The sequence below is a fragment of the Clinocottus analis genome, unplaced genomic scaffold (assembly GCF_023055335.1).
Source record: "Clinocottus analis isolate CAN_PGR_092001 unplaced genomic scaffold, fCliAna1.0.p SCAF_3, whole genome shotgun sequence".
Classification (NCBI taxonomy): domain Eukaryota; kingdom Metazoa; phylum Chordata; class Actinopteri; order Perciformes; family Cottidae; genus Clinocottus; species Clinocottus analis.
The window spans coordinates 22,018,275-22,041,512 of NW_027176042.1; the positions used below are offsets into that span (position 1 = coordinate 22,018,275).

At 44.3% G+C, this 23,238-nt stretch overlaps 1 protein-coding gene and 1 long non-coding RNA gene across 2 annotated transcripts in view; one reads left to right on the forward strand and one right to left on the reverse strand.

Moving 5' to 3' along the window:
- Nucleotides 1–1,036: 1,036 nt before the first annotated feature.
- LOC137796205 (uncharacterized) lies at nt 1,037–3,035 on the forward strand. The gene is made up of 3 exons (XR_011078571.1): nt 1,037–1,113; nt 2,200–2,308; nt 2,650–3,035. It is a non-coding gene; the product is annotated as an uncharacterized lncRNA (long non-coding RNA).
- A 3,762-nt stretch (nt 3,036–6,797) lies between these two features.
- Nucleotides 6,798–23,238, reverse strand: part of mmp24 (matrix metallopeptidase 24) — a 25,528-nt gene continuing 9,087 nt past the window's right edge. Inside the window, exons 2-10 of the mRNA XM_068593966.1 lie at nt 22,608–22,756; nt 21,112–21,228; nt 17,856–17,955; nt 17,457–17,661; nt 16,833–16,994; nt 16,351–16,568; nt 14,956–15,094; nt 14,303–14,569; nt 6,798–11,501 (exon numbers count right to left, since the gene is read on the reverse strand). Of these exons, the coding sequence (XP_068450067.1) occupies nt 11,137–11,501; nt 14,303–14,569; nt 14,956–15,094; nt 16,351–16,568; nt 16,833–16,994; nt 17,457–17,661; nt 17,856–17,955; nt 21,112–21,228; nt 22,608–22,756 (1,722 nt within the window). The 3' untranslated portion in view covers nt 6,798–11,136. The remainder of the gene's footprint in view (nt 11,502–14,302; nt 14,570–14,955; nt 15,095–16,350; nt 16,569–16,832; nt 16,995–17,456; nt 17,662–17,855; nt 17,956–21,111; nt 21,229–22,607; nt 22,757–23,238) is intronic.

The window sequence follows — 23,238 nt, forward strand, 5'->3', positions numbered from 1 at the left end:
AATAATGATTAAAAGGGGAATTAAAAAGAAGAGAAGCCTCCGGTGAAAACCTGCATAGCAACCAAGAGCAGCGCCGCTGGCCAATCACGGCTCCGCTCCAGCGTGACGTCTCGTTTGTCGCCACCTGTGTGACGTCATCGGAGCAGGTCGGGTTGGGACGAACCGGAACGGACCAGACAAAGATCGGCCGAGCATCGGAGGAGAAGAGGTCTCACTCTGTCCCGATGTTTGTCTGCTCGCATTACACGTCTGTCTTTTCTTCTTCTTCTAAATATGTCGAAAGTTTAGATAGATACATAAGATAGATAATTACTTTATTGATCCCCAAAGGGAAATTCAAGGTCCAAGTAGCTTGACACATCACACAAAATAATATATACATACACACACTATTAAAAAAGATTGTCCAAAAGAAAAAGAAAAGAAAAATTAAAAAAGCAAGAAACAATTGGATGGAGGGGGCGTGTTGTACAGGCTAAACAGTTTAAACAGTTAACACACTTCATAGCAGGTTTATCATGTTGATTACATTTTATTTGGCTCAGCTAGTCATCATTCTTAACGGGTTAGAAGTCATTACCTGGTAAAAGTCTCATATTTACTCAGACCGGAATTATTGGAGGTGTTTTTATGCCTCAGACGTTTTGTTTTCCAGGAGAAACTGCAGGGAATATCTTCTAATGCTGGCAGAAAAGTCCACTTGCACTCACGGATAAACTGGTACAATATTAGAGGTATAAGGTCAAAGCTGAAGGTCACAGGGACCTCATGTCTCTCTTATCCACACGCGACAGAAACACCTTAAACAATACGTTACATGAAAGATTCATGACTTCAGATAATAAAAAAAGCTGAATTATTATCATACCTACGTTTCGTAACTTTAAAAATAATAACAATTAGTGATCTTTACATCTCTTGTGACTTATAGATTTTTATACAACCAGAGGTTTTCACATGAAAACCTGCTCCTCCTCCATTACTGTGGCTCGCACTGACACAACACGCGGAGTGAGCCCTCCCTCTCCCGCCTAGACGATCTTTGCAGCCGACACGTCGTGGTGATTCTCTGCCTGGAAACAAACACCGGAAACTCACCGGACGGGTCGTTAGGTGGGATGCATTTAATTCACCAGCTCCTCCTTGTCTGTAAATATATATGTATATTTATTGATGTATTTATTTATAGTGTGCAGGCGGAGCTCTGCCGTAACACATGAACACACAGGGGAAAGACAAAGCTAACACACACACATCATCCAATACAGCGTTTGCAGAAAAACAAATAAGCATATTGTTATGAGATATGGAATACATTTATTTAATTAAAAGGTCGTTTTGGTGCTATTTCCCTCCATTGAAGGCTAAATCAGATGACCTGTAGGAGTGTTGCCCGTCCTCTTAAAGGGATTTACCATTTTCTGTAAAGTATCTGGTGATGAGATTATTTGTAATTTGTATCATTTGCGACGCGCTAACCTTCCTCGTCTGGTGTAATTTCCCAGCATGCATTGCGGCCACCGGGAAGCGGCTCGCTTTAAAGCTTTTAACCAGAGTAAGAGGATCCCATCAGCTCCTCAGAGGCGTTTGATTGGATCATTCAAGAAGCATTAGAGGCGTCCGAGCTGATAACCTTTGATCTCTACTTCTCTTTCTCCTCCGTGTCTCACTAGTGTCTTCCACTTGGTCCTCTTTCACATCTGGATGATTTCCCTTTGACTCCTTTTGTCTTCTAGTGTTTCAGGTTTAGAACTTGGACTGGTTTCAGGACGAAACTTTTGCTGTACTTTAGTGAGACAGCAGGTCTTCTTCTTCTTTCCGCATCTTCCAGAATGTTGAACTTTCGCTTTCAGTTTTCCTTTTGTTAGTAGAGTTACACTAAATGTAAGTTAATCACTGATCTGTACAGACACTCCGACTGTAAGAACAAGAGCAACAGATTCAAAGTCATTCAAAGTCATATTGCATCTCTTAGTAGTCATTTTGCTTCTCTTTTTGATCATTTTGCATCCCTTTGTAGTCATTTTGCATCTCTTAGTAGTAATTCTGTTTCCCTTTTTGATCATTTAGTGTCTCTTTGTAGTTGTTTTTTGTATCTTTGTTTTAGCCTTAACTTCAGACCCGTTCAGTAATGCGTCCCATGTGTTGGTGAGACCATTAATAAACCATTAAAACCAGTCAATGTGTGTTGTTGCTCAGCTGTGCCCTGCTGGGTGACTGATGATGGGAGGAGAGCAGAGCCATGAGGAGGCAGAGGAACATCCACAACCGGCCCAGATTGACTCAGGATCAGCTGATCCTGCAGCAGGTAAACACTCATACAGGGAAGTAACTCAAGCATTGAACAACTGTTTTTACTACTTTATACTGTTGTTGTAATGCTGTATCTTTTACTACACTGCATTTGTCTGACAGCTGTACATTGTTTTATTCTTGTGTGGAAACATAGTTTTTTCTGAGCAGCTTTACTGCTATATTTCATTCGTGACAACGAGACCGCATCAATACTTCGGAGGGTCTTTTCCGAGACAAACCATCACTCACCTTGTCTTATTTCCTCCAACGTGGCTTCATGAGGATCAACTCTTTACGATCCTAGAAGTAAAAAACAATTGTGGAAAGAGATAACGGTGCATTTCCCTCCCACAGAAACCCCGGGAGAGCTGCCCCAGTGCCAGATGGGCAACAGGAAGGTGGACAACATGTGTTTCATGATCACGTGCACCAACTGGTACTGAGCTGGGGCTGCTTCATGCCTCTGCTGGGCCTGATGCTGCGTTCACTGACATACCTGTTCCAGGTGTGACAAACAACATACAACATGCTAATCATTGGACTTTAGAGGTGCTGATTGGAGGCAGGCTAGCTGTTTCCCCCTATTTAAAGTATTTATGCTAAGCTAAGCAAAGCTAAGTGGCTTCATACGTACCGTACAGACCAGAATGGTTTCAATCGTCTCATTTTACTCTGTGAAAGAAAGCAATTAAATGCATTCTACAAAAAGCCAAACGTTGTGTTCCGACTTCATTCTTAAGCTCTTCAGCTCATTCTTGCATGTCAGTTCCCTTCTGATCTGTCAATGAATGAAGTAAACTGAGCAGCTGAAGCACGTAAAGGTGAAAGTAAGGAATGGAGATGAGATAAAGACTCACTTTTACAGAACAGAACCGCTGAATAAGTAGTGTATCATTTGCCATGCCAATAAATACTGTGTCTTATAAATATGAAGTACAAAGTGTAAAGTTCAGTTGTTATCTCTGTTGATAGCACCAGTGTGTGAGTGTGTTTTATGTTCTGGGAGGTGAGCTTAAGCCAGAACAGTGAATCCCATCGACTTGCCGGCGACTGCAGGAGAAAAGTAACCTGCATGACAAAGTCTGGCAATTTAATGGCTCATGTTAATTCATGTCCATTGTCCCGTCTTAAATATAATAAACATTAATATTACATTATTGCTGTTCGAGACTTTATTCCTCCTTTCATGAAATGTTACACGGCATCAGCAGCCGACCCACCAACCCACCTGTCACCCAGTCTTTTCCTCACCTTCCCTCACCGGCCTTCTCCCGCCTGCCTCATATCAAACCCATTTTAAACCACTGACATTTGAGTGACTTTCCCTTACCCAGGCTCTCTGCCTCCCACTAGCAAAAGCACCGTGGACAAGTGGAACCGCCTCTGCGATACCATTTAGGACCAAGCCCTCGCAGCCTATGGCAAGAGATCAAGGAGGAAGAAGGCCGGACCGGTTTGAGGCCAGTCATCTCGGAAGAAGCACAACCGCTTCCCACAAAGGTAGCTCGAGCGTCTCCCTGAGACTCGAGAGCAGTTTTAGGGCAACGATATCCATCGTGGGCGTGACCTTCACCTTCGACCGCTGCAAGAGAAATGCAGGAGCAGAGGAGACCCTTGTATTGTGCCAACCTCTCTTTAAGCCGCTCACCTGGTAGAAAGAGGCCTAACTGGAGGAAGGCATGAAGATTCAAGAGTGAAATCCATTAAAAACAGGATAACAAACAACAAAGTTAGACAATGAAGTTTTCACTTTTATTGACATTTCGTTGTTAACAGAACTTGGTGTTATCGGTATATAAATTGCGTGGGACAGTAAAACCAAACATAGAAAAAAATTGTCATGTCAACATTTTAAATAATCAAACTTTGTGTCATTAGAAATAAAACTGGTTTTACAGAATAACCTGAAACGTAAACATGCCTATCCAATATAAGCATTGTCATAATAATGGTTAAAACATGTGCAAAAGGATGATGACTTTCATCTTAAATAAGAGAGAAATAAAAATACAAAACCTTTTCATATTTACACCAGCTGATGTTTGCTGTCTGGCGGGAGAGGACCTCGAGACCTCTCTGTAAAAAAACCCTCAAACAAAACGGTGCATCAATTTGCATGTAAAGAAGTGAGCCGCGGTCAGATTTTTTTCTTTTTGATTTTATAATCAACCCATTTCAGTCAAAAAACCCAAAAACCAAAGTAATAAGGTATTTACAGAAAACTGTTTTCTTTTTAAGAAAACAAACTTAAATGAATCTCTCTTAAAGCTATATCTGTTAAAATCTCCCTAGAAGTAGTAGTAGTAGTAGTTGTGATATTATCCAATCAATACCAATATATCTTGATACTTCAAAAAGTCTTCCTAGACTACCTTTGATATGTTTTTATTCACTTACATATATCTTTTTAAGAAAAGACGTTAGAAACTAAAGGCAACAACAGGCAAGTTAAAGGAAGACTTGAACACTTGAAGCCAGACTCCAAACTCAAAGCAACGGTTGCCAGAAAATGATGAAATGGGATTTTTATTTTTGTGTAGTTATATATATAGTTCTTCCAGACTGAGTAGTAAATGTTGAACTATTTCAACAAACTGGTGTACAGTTGGTATTTTGTTATGCCGTTCATTCTTTTGCATTTGTTTTACCAAAGCACCCGTGCTCGAGAATACGCTTTAAAAAAAAAAGGCTAAATTAACCTTTACAGGTTGGTAAACTCAGCCCAGTCACCAAAATGTTTCTTAATTATAATAAGAAGTCTAACAATCGAGAGAATCCACGAAGGATGAGCGAGGTTGGGGGTCCAACAAACACTCGATAGTCCCTAAAAAATGTCACATTGGACCAAATTGCCACTTCATCACGATAAACAAAGTGCCATTGTTCTGAAGGGCCATCGCTGCTAAAACACACAAAAGCGCCAGTAATGACTCATCATCCGACCTCCTGGATGTTTCTGACTCAAGGCTGTTATGAAACGCAGCGATAATTTATGGTTCCCAATGTCGACACGCTGAGATTTGGTTTCTGCCGACTGGGTTGAGTCGACCACATTCACTTTAATTTCTCAGGCTCTGTGACACATTGTTAATACGTCTGCAATGTTCAAAAAGGTTCTGCTCGCTGTAATCATTCCCTGATGGTCTGAATGGAAGCGACGGTTCGTTAATGATATCAAAACCACGCAGAAAAGACCTGCAGGGCATTGTGTAAAATACAGTATACTTTGGTAAAAGAAAGTTATGGCACCAATTATTTAGAATGAACTCAATGTGTACCAACTGTGTACCGAACCCTTTTGGAATAAGTCCTTGTGAACTTTAGAAAAGTACACACACTACCGTTCAAAAGTTTGGGGTCACTTAGAAATGTCCTTATTTTTCAAAGAAAAGCACAGTTTTTTTTCAATGAAGATACCATTAAATGAATCTGAAATACACTCTATACAATGTTAATGTGGTAAATGAATGTTCTCGGTGGAAACTACATAGGGGTATAGAGGCCCATTTCCAGCAGCTATCACTCCAGTGTTCTCGTGGTACATTGTGTTTGATAATTGCCTTAGAAGACTAATGGATGAGTAGAAAACCCTTGAAAACCCATTGAAAACCCTTGTGCAGTGATGTTACACAGCTGAAAACAGCTCTGCTGGTGAGAGAAGCTATAAAACTGGCCTTCCTTTGAGCTACTTGAGTATTTGGAGCGTCATATTTGTGGGCTCCATTATACTCTCAAAATTGCCAGAAAAAGATAACTTCCATGTGAAACTCTTCAGTCTGTTTTTGTTATTAGAAATTAAGGATATTTCATGAGAGAACTTGCGAAGAAATTCAACATTTTTCTGGGTGACCCCCAAACCTTTGAACAGTAGTTTGCATTGTTAATTATTTGGAAAATTATGCACCAATGAAATAAAACAATTTCTTCATCCCGGGATGAAGATGAAGATGTTTGGCAAAGCGTCGCCCCGGTTCGGGGAGTGGAGATAAGCGAGAACCAAGTCAACCCCTAAAGGCATCTCACTGTTGTCCAACAACACTAGACCACCACCAGACCACCAGACCGGACAAAGGGACCTATGGAGGACGGCTGCTCAAGGTTTCTTACCGTCTTTTTTTTGTTTCCCGGACGTGCAGAAACAAAACTCCTTCATCAATCTGTTTTCTGCTCACCTCGACCACAAGAGGACCCTTCGCCCTCTGTGACGAGCTGAATAAATAAGCTTCAAACAGAAGGCAAAAAAAAATCTCATGTACATATATTTTGTCTTTATGCGTGTTCCATATAAGTGATATGAATAGGCGACAATAAATCACAACGTGTTTTCTTCAAGTCTTCTTCTTCCTTTTCCACAAACAGACATCTGCTGAAATACACTCTACTTCTTGTAAACTGCTGTTCTGTAAATCTTCTGTAAATCTCAGTAAATATGTACAGTTTTGTCCCAGAGGGTAAAAGGAGGGCGGCGTCTCTTTTCACAATTACATTTAAATGTGTATGAGTTTTCTTTTTTAGATAAAACCTTGTTTTACCTGAACACCACGCTCCTCTGTTACTTCCCTCTCTCTCTAAGTACTGCACTCACAACCTTTAAATAGAACAATGTTTACTAGAACCATGTTTACTAAAACCGTGTGACCTGATGGAGACGAGGTGAGGACAGGACTCATTCGTCGTCGTCAAAATAAACAAAAATAAATCAAGATGCCAACCAGAAAGTCCCCCAAAAAAGGTGCACGTGGAAGTGCTTGTGAAAGCGCTCTTCTCCCCCTCAACACCTGCCGCTGAAGTGCCCCGAAGCAAGGCACTTTAACCCCCGATCGCATGGCTGCAGCGACTCGGCGGCGCGAAGGGGCCGCATGGTGAGGTTAACGCGTGAGTCATGAAGGAGCGCCGAGAGCAACAGGAAGTGAGACGGAGATATGGAGATGATGACACGCTGACGAGGGCTTCTCAGATGGGAATATTTACAGCCACCTTCTATTTTGTTGTCTGATATACGATCGTGAACTGAATACCTCTGGGCCGTCGGTTGGCAAACTGAAATCATTTGATGTCCATCCCTTTTCTCTGACATCATAACGTATCACAGAATTCATGAAAGTAAGCGTTCGTCACGGCCGCTACTCTTCATCTAAACGTTGGCTTGTTTTTGAGACGCTGGAGCTGAGGAAACACAGAGAAAAGACAGTTTTCCCTCCACAAAGACATTCGTGTTGACGCTCCCAGGTGAGCGAGCCCCCGGGCGAGAGAAGCCGAACGTCTTGTTCGGTGTTCATTGGTCCAAACGGCGCCGCGAGGGATATTGAACGACATCGATTTGAGCTGAACGCTGCTGCCTGTGCTGAATCGCTCTCGACAGCGGCGAGTAATTGCACGGATATGCGGCAAGAACACATTCAATTACTGCAGGACGGAGAGCTGGGAGAGCAAAGCACAGGGAGGGAGGGAGGGAGGGAGGCAGGGAGGGAGGGAGGGAGAGGGAGGTGAAAAGAGGCAGACATCGAGCACTCTTTTAAATGTAAAGCAGCCTTGAGAGAGGATGTGCAGGGAGACATGCTGGCTGCTGCTTCATCCTACTCTTAGACATAAGGGTTCCACCTGAAGGAAGGGGCTTAAACCCAGAACAAAGATCATATTTTGAAGAAAGCCTTGCTTATAAGACCCGGGAGGGTTCCAGTGAACCCTTTTTTAAACCAATACCTGGAAAAACAGTTCTTCAAGAATGGTTGGAACCAGGATTGTTGTTAACCTGGCTAAAGGGTTGGAGTGGAGAACGATCAATGGGTAATGCCGTTTAGAATTCGGAAATTGGACGTTCAAGACTTGTAGTTCAAGAGCTCCTCTTGGTTGGGTTCTATATGAAACACCTAAACCTCTGTGTACCTTTCTAGGTGGAACCTTTCAGGCGGTTCTAGGTACAACCCTCTGTGTTGGGTTCTAGGTAAAATAACACCTGAAAGGCTTCCAGGTTGGACCTTTACGAAACGGATTATCCCTTTAGGACAAGCCAAAGAACCCTCAGTTAGCACCTTTATTTCTAAGAGTAGTCTGTTCTTCATCTCTTCTCCACCCAAAGAGACGATGACTCAGCCAGGATTTCTTGCCCGGGATGGGAGGTCATGGACCGCGGACTCCAAATTGCCTCAGGGGAGCCGACTGGCCTCCGAGTGAACCGCCAGGAGTCACATCGGAGGTAATGACATTTAAACCAGCAGCTGGGCAATTTAAAAAGGACTGCAGTGCTGCTGTGGTGGGGCACGAGTTACATAAGGGACTCAAATCTACAGGGTTTTTTTTGGTGCATGGTTCGGACCATCTCCATGACTATTGGATGCAAATGAATCAAAGGGGAATATAGGAGCTTTACAAGTTGGCATCCCAAAGAAAGCAGCTGTTGAAAACACCCAAACCTTCGCAGAAACTATCAGACGATGTGTGAAATCTTTTCTGTCATTCTTAATTTGACAGAATTTGTTCATGATATTGGAAATGTGACCACTTCGGACAACAGATGCGTTGTATAGAAAACTCTTTGCCACACATTGAATGTACCTTAGTCACAAAAGGTAACACAAGTTGTGTTTGAAATGTGTCAAAATTCAAAAACTTTAAATGTCATAATGTAGAGCCAAAGACAACAAAGAAATGTTGGCACTTTTTTTTTTTTTTTTACAAAACTGGAGCCAAGTTCTTCACCAACAACTAAAGCACTTATTAAATCCTCACGACAACAGTGTGACAGCATTGAAGGAATGTGGACAAGGAGCCCGGACCGCGAGATGCTCGGCCTCAAAGGACGCAAATGAAAGACGAGGTTGGTAACAGATGGACAGAGAAGGTAAAAGAGGGAAAGATTAAACAGACGGAGAGGACAGATCGGCTGGGAGAGGAGAGGCCAGATGGACAGGAGAAAAGACAGAGGGAGGACAGTGGGATTAAAGCTCAGCCTGTGGAGGGCGAGCAGCCACCATTACAGCTTCGTGAGCGCGAGTTCGTCCTGATCGTCGGTCGATGTCGCCGCTCCGCAGACGGCACACCGACACTGTAATGAAACCCGACCGTTCACTTTCTATTTCCTCCCCTTTTTTTGCATCTTAAGTATGGAAAGAGAGAAATACAAAGAGGAGTTTAAAGATGGACTCGAATGAAGAAACTAAACAAACTAATTGAGCTCAGGACTCGTATTTATCAAACTTTTAACAATTACACTTGAGGTCCAATCTAGGATTTAAAAAAGTTCTTTGCTGAGTGTTGAGATACATTTATCGAGCCAATGACAGCGTCAGAGTGACATTTAAGAGACTCCCTTAACTGATTGATTGCTCGTATGTTCAGAGCAGGATGCAGCGGCGCGACAGCGAGGTATTGAAAATGAAATTGAAATGCCAAAAATATATCGAACTGCGAGCGTTAGCACACATTCTGAAAATCCGACTTAATTCTTAACATTTTGACTTTACTCTCAAAATACGTGATATGTAAAGAAATATTCCTCGTTCCATCTGTAATATTGTTCATTGTTAAAAAAAAGAAGAAAAATGTTTGTTTTTGACGTTTGTGCAAAAACACACGAAATTCTAAATGTTCAAAAGGATTTTTCTTTGTGTGTTATCATTGATCTCTCAAGTAGAAATTGACATGATTGACATCAGTTTTTATAAATATTAAGTATTCAAAGCGGGATGAATTGGCCATCATAGTTGATGTTGTTGTTGTTTGCACCACTGCTACAAGAAAGAAAAACACAAAGTGGTGAAACATCCGATCAAATAAAATTCAATCCCTGAATTGCACTCGGCAAATGTATTACTCGTCATACTATTTTGTACAATCACAAAGAATATCAACAGCTTTTATTTTGAAATTTGTCAGTAAAAAAAAAGAGATTTTACTTTTTAGTCTGAATAAGTTTGATAATTAAGAGCCCTGATTGTGTGCATCTTTTAAAATCTGCAATATATACTATATATTTATGAGGGTGTTCATAACGGTCAGTCATGTGGTATCATTATATGCTGATGATCAGCTATTCTACATTCGTCAAAACCCACAAGTCCAAGCGGTGTCAATGAAAGCAGGAGAGTTTGAAGTTGACAAAGGTCAGAGTTCATGGTGATGAAGATGTTGTTGTGTGTAGTAAAAAAGAAAGAGAGTAAAAGGTCCTTTTGACAGTTTTACAGCTTCAGACAAGTATAAATAAATTAACTTAAACTCAGAGATCCACAGCGAGATCCCTGTTTTTTTTTCATATGGCCTTTCTACCTATATTTCATCTCCGAATTTGATATTTTAAACCATTTTGTTTTCTCCATTAATTTTCATCTGACTTATTAGAAGTAGTTCACGTGTACAAGTTGTGTGAGAACAAACTTGGGAAGGTGGCGTCTGGCGTTTATCTTTATCTTCTTTATCTTCTTGCTCTTCATTTGAAGGAATCGCGTCGTCGGTCCCAGAAGAAATATTCCAAGATCATGAGATCCCGTTAGCCGGAGGAGCTGTGGACCAATCAGCTGTGTTATCGGCCTCAGCCAATCACGTCCTCCCGGAGTCTTTGCAGACTGGTTCTCGCCGTCCTTCAGCCACGTCCTTGGAAAAAAGGCTAAATCAGAGTCCTGTTGTCGACTTCTCGCAACGTCTAAATCTCTGCAGAGTGTTTCCAGCGCTTCGACCACCAGTGAGCACAAGAAGCGTCTTCCAGCATTGACTTTCATCGCTTTTTTTTGCTTTTTTTTTTGTTGCTAGTCGCTGTTGGCCATTCGCCAACTAGCCTACGGTATGCCGACTGCTTGACCCCCCTTCAATCCGTGAACTTTGACCTCTTCGAAGCCCAGTTGCCTGTCATACCCACTCCTGAACCGGGTATTTGTAGTAGTGCTGCGTAATGGCGTTCTGCTGCACCCCTTTGTTCTTGAACTGAAATATCGTGTACACCAGCACCAGGATGCACAGCGACAGAACGCAGGGGATCACCACCGCGATGGCGTTGACCGTCGTCGGCACGTCGTTGATGGTCACCATGATGTCCACGTCGTCGAGGGGCAGCTGGCGGTCCCCGCGGTTCCCCTTGCTGCCGGAGCGCTCCATGTCCGACTGGTCGCAGCCCATCCAGTCGCGCAGGATGGACTTCGGGTACCCGGGCTCCACCGTCAGCTTCTGGTTGTCGAACTTCCAGTACTCCCTCCCCTTGTAGAAGTATGTGTAGTCTGCAAAGAAGGTGGGGGAGGAGGGAGGAAAAGACGGGAAGGAAGGTGGGTAGGAGGTATGAAGAGGACAGAAAAGGGAAATTAGAGGGTTGAGTTTCATGAGTAACACACAAAGGTTTGAAAATGTTTCAGCAACACCCGGCTCGACGAAAAGTGTGAGAATGACGTCATCATTTATGGACTTTCAGGGGAACCATGTCGTAAAAATATGAATCCTGAGCTTTTAAGTAGCAAATAGCTGCTAACAAATAATATCTTTGCACTACTGTTTTTTAATCTATCACCTACCTTGCAACCTACCTTTCTACCTACCTACTGACCGACCGACCTACGTACCTACCTATCTATCTACCTATCCATCATCTAATTACCTACATACCTACCTACCTATCATCTACCAACCTATCATCTACATACCCATCACATATATTTCTACCTACCTACATACCTTTCTACCTATCATCTACCATTCAACCTACCTACCTTTCACCTACCTACCTACCTACCTACCTACCTACCTACCATCTACCTCCCTCCCTACTTACCTACCTACCTATCATCTACCTATCATCTACCTACCTACATACCTACCTACCTATCATCTACCTACCTACCTACCTACCTACCTACCATCTACCTCCCTCCCTACCTACCTACCTACTTATCATCTACCTCCCTCCCTCCCTCGTTCACTCCCTCCCTACCTACCTAATGTCTAAACCTAACTGGGACACATGCAAGTGTTTTTCTGAGCCTGAAATATCACACGACTTATTAACCCGAAACTCCTGTTTCCAGAGAAGTTCTCTCCGCAGAGACACATAGACGCAGTGATAAACTCTTCTAGAAGAGCTTCCTCCTTAACTGAACACCTCCACCAGTGTCCTCACCTCCCCCCTCGGCTCCACTACATCCCCGTGACGCAGAATCTCATTAGAGACAATAACGCTTGTACTGTGACTCGCCGGCTACGCCGTCTCAGACCCGGCTGTTATTCATTGAAGGGCAGCGTTATGTAATGCCTGTGAGACGGACACTGTGGCTGAGAGACAAATGTGATGTGAGAGAGAGAGGGAGAGATATGGGGGAGGAAACATGAAGAGATTCACCCTCAGCGAACACACAGCCGCACACACGCTGAAGACAGAGCATGTACGTGTTGCAGTATATTACTGAACAGCTCGATGCTGCTTCCTGTGAAACACGGTCCATTCGATTCACTCAACAGCATGCAGATGCATGTCACTTGAAATCAGATTAACAATAATCATTGTTGTTATTTTATAACTGCTTATAAATAATACGATTTGTACAGTGGGCACGCAGTACTTACTGCGTAACAGTTACTGTTTCTGTTGGCCCTGCATATTAACTTATAGTATTATCTAAATGTATATCACAGTATGAATATATAGTATGCATGCTGTTATTAGATATGTTATATTTTGTTATTTACTACATGTGATGGTGCCGTAATTCAGTGTTTTAGTGCGCGTTGAAGAAAGTAGCATTTGACTATATACTTATATAGGTTATTAAAACTACATCTGAACACACACACACACACACACACACACACACACACACACACACAGAAAAGTCTTCTTTTTCTGCTTCATCACCTCCAAACAGCCAGAAGGAAACAAACCCATTTGTGCCTCCGACCTCCCTGCAGGACAACTTCTCATCTCACACCAAGACACCACGCCCGACCGAACACACACACACACACACACACACACACACACACACACACACACACACACACACACACAAACACTCCCTCTGAGGCAGCCACAAGGCCATGAAGGTCACGACTTGACAAGTGGAAGTGATGATAGGAACTTTTCTTGCGGCAGCGTGTGTTTGTGAGTCTGTCGCCTCGGCTTCTGGAGAATACACATTGTGTTGAGAGAGAAGCAGCTCAGTGGGAACACAGTTGGAGTTGGAAAGAGGACCGACCGACTGATTTGTTGACGGCCTGTTCCTTGAATGAATGAGAATGTGTAGTGATGCGTTTCAATTAATTCAAACAAAACCTCTTTAAACAGAAATCATGTGAATCTGGAGATATTTTGGCTTCAGAAGAGTTTCTGTTCGTGGTCTCAGCAGGACGTTCTGTGGAAGAGTCTTAAAGCTGCATTGTCTCTCCTGACCACCAAGGGGCGACTCCTCTGGTTGTATAGAAGTCTATGCTTCATGTGTTAAAGCTGCATTCTCTCTCCTGACCACCACGGGGCGACTTCTTTGGTTGTATAGAAGTCTATACTTCATGTGTTGAAGCTGCATTCTCTCTCCTGACCACCAGGGGGCGACTCCTCTGGTTGTATAGAAGTCTATGCTTCATGTCTTACAGCTGCATTCTCTCTCCTGACAACCAGGTGGAGAATCCTCTGGTTGTATAGAGGTCTATGCTTCATGTGTTGAAGCTGCATTCTCTCCTCACCACCAGGAGGCGACTCCTTTGGTTGTATAGAAGTCTATGCTTCATGTGTTAAAGCTGCATTCTCTCTCCTGACCACCAGGGGCGACTCCTCTGGTTGTATAGAAGTCTATGCTTCATGTCTTACAGCTGCATTCTCTCTCCTGACAACCAGGTGGTGAATCCTCTAGTTGTATAGAAGTCTATGCTTCATGTGTTAAAGCTGCATTCTCTTTTGTGTCCAACAGGGAGCGACTCCTCTGGTTGTATAGAAGTCTTTATAAAATATACATTGTCTTTATAGGAGACGACCTCAGCTCTAACTTTGATCTCCGGTGTAAAGGTGAATAAATGGAGGCACGCCGGCGGGAACACTCACATCCCTCCCGGCTGATGAAGGCCCCCTGCGGTGCGTCCGGCACCCCCTTCCACACGGTGATGGGTTTGGGGTACCCCGGGTCCGCCGTGTGCTTCTCCTCGTTGTAGCGCCAGTACTGGTCCCCTTTGAAGAAGTAGGTCTTCCCCACCGGCTCCCAGCGCAGCGCCGTGTCGATGCCGTCTTTGGGCAGGCAGCTGCCCAGCTCCACCAGGCCGTGCGGGTAGCCCGGCTCGGCCGTCACCTCCTTGAACACCCAGTACTTATCTCCTGCGGGAGGGGACGGGGAGGGGAAAGACGAGTCAGCGCTTTGATTATGACACACAAGCTTTATGGTTCTCTCTTTCTCTATCTTTCTCCAAAAGATTCATCCAGCTGTGCTGTCATTTCCACCCACAATAAGTCACTGTGGCCGGATCCTCCGTCAACCGACCATCAACAACAGCTCCTGTCTAGTTTATACACTTTATATATACTGCACATACTTTGCATTTTTGCACTTTCTTTATTGTTTAATTGTTTAGTATTTTGCATTTCTGATATTTTTCAAATATTTGAATTCTATTTTTTTGTGTCTCATATGTAAGTTGTTACAGAGAAAGGCAGAAAGAGTGAGACAGAGACGTGGGGCAACAAAAGGTTGACCCCTCTCGTACCTTTGAAGAAGACGAACTTCCCGTCGGATCGCTCGTAGGCGGCGTCGATGCGCGGCGGCAGACCCTTCCAGAACTGATCGATCTGCATGGGGTAGCCCTCCTGCACCTTGTTGTTCCTCAGGCGCCAGAACCACCGGTCCTACAACAGAACCGGTCACCAGTTAGAACCCAGCCTTCTTCAGCACGCTTCTCTCACTCTTCCGTGGGAACCACCATGATGGCCGTGGGTTGAACAGTCATCACCCACAGAGTTTACGACCCCCCCTCCCCTCCTTCAAAAAATGAGGCAGACGCTAAAAAAGTGAAATGAAGAACGATCTCAACAAAAAAAGTCGACGTATTTCTGAAAGAAGAAGAAGAACAGCGAGCGGGAAGAGAAGGAACATGGAGGTGGAGACGAGACGAGGAGGCCACGCAACGTACGAGGAGGAAGAAAGCAGGAAGAGGAAGAGGAGGGAGGAAAGAGACAGTAAATGGAGAGGAAGACGATGAAGAGGAGGAAGAGGAGGAAGAGAGCATCAATCGTAGCTCATTATCATTTGGCTCCGGTGAATCTAGGACACAGTCGAGTGCGGTCCCCACTGAGTGCTACACACACACACACACACACACACACACACACACACTCATTGACCGCTGGACGCTGATGCTTTTCTGTGGGAGCTCAAAGAAAAATTAAATCGATGCTTCTCGTGTCCGGCAGGAGAAGCCGTGCTGCCTAAATTATTAGAATTTTAATAGATTTCAAACTGAAAGCCATCACTTATTTTCAACATTTAAATTACACTATGCATCAAACAAAGCTATTTATATATAAACGCTGACCGCTGCTCTAACTGTATGACAACTGAGATACCTTAGGCTCAGGTGTGTTGGTGTATATATATATATATATATATATATATATATATATATATATATATATATATATATATATATCCTACGTATACATTTTACAGGTATCAGCACTTTCTAAACTGGGTCATTATGCAGCTGTGCACGTCGTCATCACGCCGGGTTTATGAAAAATACGTTAAAGTTACAACAAGTAAGTTTCATCTTGTGGTAGAGAGAGAGAGAGAGAGAGAGAGAGAGAGAGAGAGAGAGAGAGAGAGAGAGAGAGAGAGGTCTGTAACCTTCTCTAACATTCAGTTTAAAGATCAGAGACATCTAAATGGATTTTTCCTCCTCAGTGTGTAACACTCTCTCTCTCTCTATCTCACACACACACACACACACACACACACACACACACACACACACACCCTCCGAACCCCAAAACCCGCCGGTGGGATTGAAAACCATGTTTTCCGTAAACAAGCTGTCACCGTCGGTCCCTGAACGCATCACGTGTGCCTCAGGAATATGTATTTATGTATTTATTTAGTGTCTCACCTTGAAGACGAACATCTCCCGCCTGAAGAAGGCCACCGTGTTGAAGTTGCCGTCACAGATGTTGGGTTTGCCGTTGCCGGGCAGCGCCGGCCGGTCGCCGGGCGGCCGGGCCGGGCGGGCGTGGCCGCGCTCGTGTTTACGCTCGTGGGTGGAGGGCGTCCGCCTGGAGGGCAGCGTGGGCAGCGGCCTGGTGGGCTCCAGCATGGCGGTGGGGACGCCTGGGGACCAGCATGGGGTTTATACAATACATTAATATTCATATGTATCATATACGCGTCTCTGTGTCTCTGCATCTCTGCATCTCGGTGTCTCTGTGTCTTTGTGTCTCTGCGTCTTGGTGTCTTTGCTTCTCTGTGCAGCCGCATCAAAGCAGGATTAAGTTAGCTCCCATGCTACACGCTATGCTACATGCTAACGTAACATTTTTACAAGACACGTTGTGAGACTTCAAATCGTTAAAGATGGTTGGAGGGACTCCTCACCGTAGATCTTCTGGATGCCCTGCAGGTCGTCCAGAGGCAGCTTGAAGTTGTGCGTGTCCATGTACTGGTAGAACGGCGCCATGATGGCGCTGGGGTCGTTGGAGTGCTCCAGACCCAACGCATGACCCAGCTCATGCACCGCCACCAGGAACAGGTCGTTACCTGGAGAGAGAGAGAGAGAGGGTTGAAGGATATTACTCCAGAAGAGGAAGAAGAGCAGTGCGTTTTCCTCTCGCGCCGCCGACTGCCTGACAGTTCAGAGTGAGGGTAAAATATCCCTTGTGCACTTATGCTGGAGTCACATGGAGAAGGAACCGTTAAATAACGCCTCATTTGTCTATTTAAATGTGACTATTAAGAAAATTTGGAGCACAAACACAAAGTTCCTCTTATGTAAGTAAACTGCTCTGCTCCCATAGAGACACCGGAGGAAGAATCTGATTGGATGAAAGTCTCTTAAAAGCGGCTGCATGAAAGCAGCGCTGCAGGCTGAAGGCAGAGCAACAGAGGAAGACAGTAGCTGAGACATGATGACATCATTACAACACATGGAGTGGATTTATGAAAAACTATTACATTATAAATTAGATATAACTTAGTGACAGTTTAGGCTCGTGGCCTCACCGTCGTGGTTGGCGTTGCCCAGCGTCCACGGCTCGTCCGAGTCAAAGTGGGTGTCTCCTCCGATGCCGGCGCCGGGGAAGTAGGCGTGCGCCAGGAAGCCGCCCTCCCCGTCGAACGGAGAGCTGTCGCCGTGGAACCCCGAGGCGAAGAAGATCATGATGTCCGCCTCCTTGCCCTCGTTCTTGATCTCCGCGTACGGGACCTCCTGGAGAGGAGAACCCTGGATCAGCATCTCACACAGAACCCCGAACCCTTCTCTCATTGACAAGAAACACATTAAACTATGTATATATTTATATAACAAATATATGTATCTTTATAATTATATAGATACAGAAGCCGGACGCCCGGTGACACAGCAGCAGCAGAGCTGGAGGACACTCGCGTGGTTTCTCTGACCTGGAAGGAGAGCGGCGTGACCGTCTGCCACACGGTGAAGGCCTGTCGGATCGCCCGCTGCGTGTCCTTCTCTCCCACTTTGGGGGTGAAGTTTGTGATGCTGCAGGGAAAACAACAACAACAACAACATCAACAACACCAACAACAGAGCACTGAGAAGGCTGCTGTCAGATGGACAGACACGCTTAAGAACCATACCAGACATTAATAAAATAAAAAAGAACAGAAAAGGTAACAAAGGGAAACAATGCTTTTATTTAGTAAAACTAATGGATCAATATTCCATCATACTTCAGGTTTAATCCTCCATATATATATATATATATATATATATATATATATATATATATATATATATATATATATATCAAGAGGAAGCTGTGTATGACACACTGCCACTGGGTTCAGTGAGGAAACACTTTCATGTAACAGACTTTTAAACCTCTACTTCTGAGCCAGAGGGGATGAGAGGGAAGAGTGGAGGGAGAGAGGGAGGAAAGGATGGAGGGAGGACAGACGGAGTGATATTCAGAAGCAGAGAGGAGAGGCTGGGAACAAAAGCCAGAGAGAAGAGAGAGAAGAAGAAAAGCAAAGCGTCAGGATGAGTTCAATCCGTCTCTCAGCAGGAGACAAATGATTTCCTTTCCCCCCGACAAGGAAACACAACTACATGATGGAAATAAAAGACTCAGAGATTCAACATTCACACGGTAAAACCTCCTGATGCCAATGAATGAGTCCATCTGGCAGAAATAAATGTCGACGGCGTCGTGCTGGATCTGAAATATGACTTCAGATGATCGGATGATGCAGAAACCAGAATGTTCAACAAGTTAATCCTGAGTTTACCTCTGCATTTCATGACCATGTAGATCCCTTTAAAGAGTTTATTTATGAATCCAAATTTCCACCATGAAGCCCTGCACGCGTGTGTATGTATGTGTGTGTGTGTGTGTGTGTGTGTGTGTGTGTGTGTGTGTGTGTGTGTGTGCCAGACAGCTAGGTAGCAGTTGTCTGATTTGAGTAAATGGTGTGGAACGTTATGGCATGGAGGCCAAATGACCTGTGGCCAAAACACACAGATGGTATTATGTCACACACACATACACACACACACACACACACACACACAAACACACACGAATGTGCTGTGTTGGCAGTAAAGTTCAGAGCGTGGCAGCCGAGGCGTCGACGTCAAAGTGAAGCATCTTTCTGGTGATCGCTCCGTTCTGTCTTTCTGCTTCTTCCTCCTCTGCTCTCACCTCCTCGTGTCCTTCGTGTGCTTCAATAGGAGGTTTTATTATTTTTTTCCCGTTTGGAGAAAGACAGTTGCATAATCCTGCAGCTTCAGCATCGAGCAGCGGGCGATGCTTCACATCTGCCAGCAGCTCTGGGATTCCTCTCTGTGTGTCTCTCTGCATCGCCGTCACCGTCAAGCTGCTGCCTTCTCCCGCTCAGAGGATCCTCTCGTTTCCTTTCCTGGTTAGACAACTTTAAGCTAATTCTCAACATATCCTCATCCAACGTATCCTCATCCAACGTATCCTCACACAACACATCCTCACATAGTGTATCCTCACATAACGTATCCTCACATAACGTATCCTCATACAACGTATCCTCATCCAACGTATCCTCATACAACGTATCCTCACACAACGTATCCTCACATAACGTATCCTCACATAACGTATCCTCACATAACGTATCCTCACATAACGTATCCTCACATAACGTATCCTCACATAACGTATCCTCATACAACGTATCCTCATCCAACGTATCCTCATACAACGTATCCTCATCCAACGTATCCTCATACAACGTATCCTCACACAACGTATCCTCACATAACGTATCCTCACATAACGTATCCTCACATAACGTATCCTCATCCAACGTATCCTCATACAACGTATCCTCATACAACGTATCCTCACATAGTGTATCCTCACATAACGTATCCTCACATAACGTATCCTCACACCCCGCACAACGTATCCTCACACGTGTCCTCACACAACTGAGGAAACTCAGTTGCGTTTCATGAAAGATGGTGAAAGCAGGTTTTAAGACATGAAGCATAGACTTCACTGCTCTGAATGTAAATGATGTAATCAACGCAGCATTGCTCGTACATCTCCCCCCAAAAACATCAGCCGATACTAATGAGTTGAATTCAAAAGAGACGGCGCCGGCCGCAGAGAGCCGGCGCCTCAGAAGACGAGCGATTGAGTTAAAAAACGATCCCGCGGCCTGAAGACAAGACTGACAGCTGAGAGCAGGTGAAACACGAGGAGGTGCTTCTGAGGGGAAACCAGATCGGGCTGTGATCTCACACCGTGGGTTTAATGTGCTGCTGGAGAGAGCAACGCAGAAAGGCCCGGGATGCCTTCAGGGTCTGGTGGGAGTGCCGTAATTTACATTAAACGTGTGAAGCTGTGAGTCGGGTGATGGAAACAGAAGCTGTAAAGAGAAAGACCAGTTTCATTCATTGTTCTGGTGCAAATGAGTGTCAATGTCTCTACCTAACTGTTGGTGGTTTAGTTACCTCAATCTAACTGTTGGTGGTTTAGTTGTCTAACCTAACTGTTGGTGGTTTAGTTGTCTAACCTAACTGTTGGTGGTTTAGTTGTCTAACCTAACTGTTGTCTGCCTGCTTTTAGTCACCAGTGTTGTTATTTGAAACTTCAAATGGAGCGACTTGTCCGTCACTGACGACAGAGGGAAACAGAAGACGGAAACAAGGAGCCGCAGTTATTTAAGGGCTCAAATACACAGAGGATTGTTTCTGTTCGATTCATGACACTGAAGCTCATTATGGATGTGAATATGAGAGTAAGTGGGAGAAACAGAGAGCGTAAAGTGAGCTGAAGCAACAATGGGAGTTGGGAAGCGTTCAATATCTCGAGGGACGGCTGTAATCTGCTTCAGACCTATATTTTATATTACATGGCTGAGCATAGTGGAGGTTTCACTGCATGTAGACGGAGATAGAGGAAGGTGGAGGGAGACAAGGACGGAAGAGGAAGACGAGAGAGAGAAAGAGAGAAAGAGACGAGTGGGTGGATGTAATGCAGTGATGCATTCAGGGTCCTGTGGGACGGAGCTAATTTACATTAGCCAAGTTCAGACCGGGAGAGAGAGAGACAATCAGGGAGGGAAGGGAGGAGGGCGGAGAAAGGAAAGGAAACAAGCGGGAAGAGAGGGAGTGATTGATATTTCCCGGTGAGGAGAACAAAGGGATGACACATACCTGTAGGAGATCTTTTTGTCTCTCCACTTCTGACCCGTCAGGGCGTAGCGTTTGTTCCTCTGCCGCCGGCTGGTGTGAGGATGGTCAGGGACGCCACAGCGAGGCCTCCGCATCCACCTGGACGCCACAGTTCAGTCTTTAGTGCACAGGAAGCTGCATCGGGAACTCCTTTCTAACCCGAGGAGGTGAAGGCAGGAATCCTGCGCCGATTTTTTTTATACACTTTCGTTTTTGTTGCCTTTTCACCGCCAACAGAAAACATAATTACAGAAATAAAACACAAACAACAATAACTCCAATAAAAAGGGTCTGGTTTGCTTTGTCCTCTTTAAAAAACACGACAAATTCAGAGAATCATTCAGGTGTTTCTCCTCTTGTTCTGTTGTTGACACGTAAACATCGTCCATTCCTCCCGCATGTCACCACATTGCTCCTCCACATTGCCATATCTTTGTAATAGTCTTTTTACTCGCTGCTAGCAGATATCTGTCTTCCCTCAACACTGAATCTGTTGTCATATTACAGTCAAGAAACATGCAGGACTTCTGTGTGTCATCGCCCAGAACTTTGACATATATATATTGACTCATATGGACATTTCCCCACAACTGTACACTTTCCAGACATAGCCACATGGGACCGTCAAGCAGTTTACGGTCACGGCAAATGTAAATGCCATTAATGGATGACCTTCATTGAAGGGGTAGACGCTTGAGTTCAGAGGAAAGACTAAAGCAGCTTCACTTTTCTTGGGATTTTAATGGTTTTCGCCAAGTAGCAAAAATCCCGCTGAAGTTTTTTATGCTTTAGGCTGAATGTTTTTTAATTGCGTCTTTCATTTTCATGTGAAGGTTACATTCATGCATGATACGCTGCGAAAGACCCAGGGCTGTAAAACACGATGTTAACGTTTTGATTGGAAACGACAAACTGACAAAAGCTGCAACGAAATGAGTTTGGCTCAAAAACAGTCACGTTTGTCACGTTGTCGACTTTTGGTTTCACACGGGACGCAAACATCTGGAACGGAGTCGCCGTTCGTCAAAAAACTAACTGGGAGAAATTTTGGGTAATTTTCCCGTCAAATCTTCTCTGTGCTGTTCTTGTTCTCCTACAGGTTTTTTTTTTATTTTTTAGGATGAATGGATAATCTGGAACAATCTCACCTGGATTCTTATCGCTGTGTTGAAAACTAAAACCGGTCTCAAAAAGGCTCAAAAAGGACTACGTGTGCATTACTAGCCTCCATGAACGCCTTCCTCACGCCTCCACAGAGGAACAAAACAACAAAAGTCCTTCATGGAGGCAAACGGAGGAAAAAAGGATTCAAAAACATCTGTTTCCAAACTCTCGCTCACGACTTCACAAACACAAAACTTCACAATTTAAAACACCAACTTATTGAAATAAGAGACTATTCTCTGTCAGTGAACTCTCCGTTCCCCCTGCGGAGGCGTGAGAGTCCTCCTCTGGAATCAAACCCCCGGGCTACTCACTCTATCGTGGTCTCGTCCAGGACGCCCGTCACCGGGATGCCGTAGAAGCGCTGCATGGCGGCCACGGCCGACTGCATGGCTTTCTCCTGCCGCAGGTCGGAGGTGCGCACGTCGTGCGGCAGCAGGTAGCCGTAGTTCTTCAGCCACGTCTGAGAGGAACGAGGGAAAAGGTCGTGATCAATGTCACGCCGAGAGAATCCAGACGCTCGCTTCAGATAAACCGGGAGATGTCAATGAAACCATGTAAAGTCATGTAAATTTGGTTAAAACTCTTGGAAACTTGGTTTAAAGTCTTGGACATTTGGTGAAAAGTCAATGAAATTTGGTTAAAGTCATGTAAATTGGGTGAAAAGTAATGTAAATTTGGTTAAAACTCTTGGAAATTTGGATAAAACTCTTGGAAACTTGGTTTAAAGTCTTGGACATTTGGTGAAAAGTCTTGGAAATTTGGATAAAGTCATGGAAATGGGGTTAAAAGTCATGTCATCCATTGGTCACATTGTGTATGAACTGTCTCTTTGAGGAACTGAGCATGCAGCATATTGTGAAGATGATTGTGACGGCAGAGATGAATCATAACTAAAACATCAAAGAAAACATTTAAAAAAACACGAGTAATGACGACCAGCGA